Raw genomic sequence first — 3593 nt, forward strand, 5'->3', positions numbered from 1 at the left:
TCTAAAGTTTAGGTACATTTTTTTTTTTTTTTTTTTTTTTTTTTTTTTTTTTCCCCATTTTTCCCCCCCCCAATTGGGTTTTTTTTTTTTTTTTTTTTTTTTTTTTTTTTTTGAAGAGGTTAGACAGAGGGAACTGTAACCGCTAAGGTCTTATCGTCCCGACATCTCAGAGAGGAGGAAGACAAGATAGAAGAAAGCCAGCCGTTCCGAGAACGAACCTTATCCGTTAAGGATGAAATCCGCCCCGGGTGGGAATCGAACCCACAACCTAGCACTCACAAAGCCAGTTGTTCCGGGCTGGCTCCGAAAACGAAAGGTATACTGTCTTCTTGGTTTTCTAGTTTGTTCGATTTTCAATAGAAACAGTGTTTATATTGAAAAAGTTCCATTCTGTCCCTATTGTTTTGTACATACGTGTAGAGTTTAGCTTTAGACACACGGAACCTACGACCTACGCCTCCGAAGTCAATCTATCCCTATTATTTTGTACACGAGTATAGACAAGTGGATCCTACACCTATTCATGTACTCCTCTTTTATGGTCTTGTTATTGTTTTCAGAGTCCTGGTGGAACAATGCCTTCCTCATGTAAATTTTCCTCACCGCAATGAACATTACGCGCGCCTATTTATGCGAAATTTCACCTAAATAAATAAATTATGTAGGACCTAACCGTACCTTACCGTATTCACAAGGTACATAACCATCATTTTCATGAGATAGAGTGCCTACATAACAATCATTTTCATGATTAATAACGAGGATGTATAGTGCCATGGTTAGTGGATGTACCACTCTGTGTTTACATAGGAAGTGGAATGGTTGTGTTGTGGACTTGTAACTTGAAGGATGTGGGTTTGATGCTTTGATGTGCTATGAGATATTGATGCTGTGTTAATTTGCTCCGTGTAGGGGTACTTACACCCCGAAATGGCCAGCAGACATGGGCACATGATAACTCAAAAAAAGATCATCCGTTCAGGTACCAACCATAACTCCACTTTAAGTGATTCGTCAAGAACCAAGAGCATTTCATTTGCTATAGCCCACAGATTGGTAGTACATTAGGTACCTACTACTAGATTTACTGAAGAGGCTACCTTCATACTACTTTGAAAACTTAAACAATTTCATCTATTTGAACACAGACTGAATGTCTGGACCCCAGTTCATTTGTTATAGGACGATAAAATCAAGGGGTCCATCCATCTTACACTCTACCATTAATATATTAGTCTATGTCCAGTTATAACCCCCACAGATCACAGAGCTGCTGGGGATGATCCTAATACTCGTATTAGATGCCCTAGGTCAGTCAATCAGTCATGCATCATGAAATCCCTGATGATACAAACATAGGTAATAATATGAGTGTTCATCTACAAAAGGGTACAGTCATCCCTTTTATCCTCCAACCTTCAACATTCTGATCCAACATAAATCAATAATAGATAACTACTTATTATGTATACGATTCCATATCGATAAACTAATCACTAATACAACCACAAAGGGGTGGAATTTAATCTACAATCTACATGGAAAAAGAATTCAAATATCCCCAAGAGTCCTAGACACAAGGTCCACTACCCTCAGATTATTAAAAAATAAAAATCCAAGAAGTAAGACATTAGGTATTCTTGTTCTTCCAGGAAAGGATTTTTTTACTTTCTATTACACTCTGTACAAATAAAGTCGGAAGTGTATAATTTTCTAAATTATAGGGTAGCTATAACGAGGGTAGTCCAGAGGCTAATGATCATGAAAGGTCATTGATGTCCGCCCATGCTAACATGAGTGGAATGGATTTAGAACGAGCGAGTTCTTCTCAGTCACATCTGATCCTTGTGTGTTACCAATGGCCAGTTTTTGGCCAAATTTTAATTTCTCCTATTTTCTTGCCGGATTTCAGGACGTGTGTTGCCAGCTCGAGCAGGAGTTCAACCCCATCGTGACGGCAACATGCAAGGCCGGCTACATGACCATCAAGGTCAACACCACCCAGGCGTTCGGTGGTGCTGTGCACGCCAAAGACTTCCGGTCCCCCAGTTGTATCACGTACGGCAACGGATCTCACATGACCACCCTTGGGATTAACCTGCTCGCCCCTCAGGGATCTCCGGAGTACTGTGGTGTTCTGGTCAATAATGTAAGTATTTAGGTATTTAGGGTGGATTTCACCAATATTTTTTTAGTCCCTAGAAGGCCTGTTTACCTAGTCTCTAGTCTAAACAGGGCTATTAAGCTAACAGACTGTTAGGTAAAAAAAAATCCCTCCGTTTAATATGCTATGTTAAATTTTATGACTAAACTTGGACTCGAAGCACCAACCTCCAGATTCAGAGTACATCGTGCTAACCAATATACGCCACTGAGGTTAGTACCTATGTACATATGTATTTGTATACCCAGATACCCACACCCATGCAATAGAGAAGTACCTACCTACATAAATAACTACGAGACTTCAAATTTCATCAGGAATAAAATGCTGAAACCCCTATGGCATAACTCAGGGGGTTCCCCTCATACTCACAGCTCAGCAACACAGCTTGAGCTTTTGTTCACCCTACCCCGATAGCCCTGACTTTCAAAGGACTCCCCCAACCCCAACCACACCCGATCCACAAATATCTTCTCTCCCACATCCCTCTTCTCCTTCTCCTCCTTTTCTTCTTCCTCTTATTTCTCTTTCTCTCTCTCTCTCTCTCTCTCTCTCTCTCTCTCTAAGGTCAACACCACCCAGGCGTTCGGTGGTGCTGTGCACGCCAAAGACTTCCGGTCCCCCAGTTGCATCACGTACGGCAACGGATCTCACATGACCACCCTTGGGATTAACCTGCTCGCCCCTCAGGGATCTCCGGAGTACTGTGGTGTTCTGGTCAATAATGTAAGTATTTATTTATTTAGGGTGGATTTCACCAATATTTTTTTAGTCCATAGAAGGCCTGTTTACCTAGTCTCTAGTCTAAACAGGGCTATTAAGCTAACAGACTGTTAGGGGAAAAAAGAATGTTGGTAAAAAAAAATCTCTCCGTTAAATATACTATGATTACTATGTTAAATTTTATGTCTAAACTTGGACTCGAAGCACCAACCTCCAGATTCAGAGTACATCGTGCTAACCAATATACGCCACTGAGGTTTGTACCTATGTACATATGTATTTGTATATACCCAGATACCCACACCCATGCAATAGAGAAGTACCTACCTACATAAATAACTACGGGACTTCAAATTTCATCAGGAATAAAATGCTGAAACCCCTATGGCATAACTCAGGGGGTTTCCCTCATACTCACAGCTCAGCAACACAGCTTGAGCTTTTGTTTACCCTACCCCGATAGCCATGACTTTCAAAGGACTCCCCCAACCTCAACCACACCCGATCCACTAATATCTTCCCTCCCACATCCCTCTTCTCCTTCTCCTCCTTTTCTTCTTCCTCTTATTTCTCTTTCTCTCTCTCTCTCTCTCTCTCTCTCTCTCTCTCTCTCTCTCTCTCTCTCTCCCCCCTCCTCTCCTTATACCTTTCTCCCCTGAGTTCTCTCTCCCCCTCTCTCTCCCTCTCTCTCTCTCCCTCTCTCCCT

At 41.7% G+C, this 3593-nt stretch overlaps 1 protein-coding gene across 1 annotated transcript in view; it reads left to right on the top strand.

Moving 5' to 3' along the window:
* Positions 1 to 1912: 1912 nt before the first annotated feature.
* Positions 1913 to 3593, top strand: part of LOC103520052 — a gene marked incomplete at both ends in the record, with an annotated part of 10336 nt that continues 8655 nt past the window's right edge. Inside the window, one exon of the mRNA XM_008485146.1 lies at positions 1913 to 2149. Within this exon, the coding sequence (XP_008483368.1) occupies positions 1913 to 2149 (237 nt within the window). The remainder of the gene's footprint in view (positions 2150 to 3593) is intronic.

The sequence above is a fragment of the Diaphorina citri genome, unplaced genomic scaffold, assembly GCF_000475195.1.
Source record: "Diaphorina citri unplaced genomic scaffold, Diaci psyllid genome assembly version 1.1 scaffold3156, whole genome shotgun sequence".
Lineage (NCBI taxonomy): Eukaryota > Metazoa > Arthropoda > Insecta > Hemiptera > Psyllidae > Diaphorina > Diaphorina citri.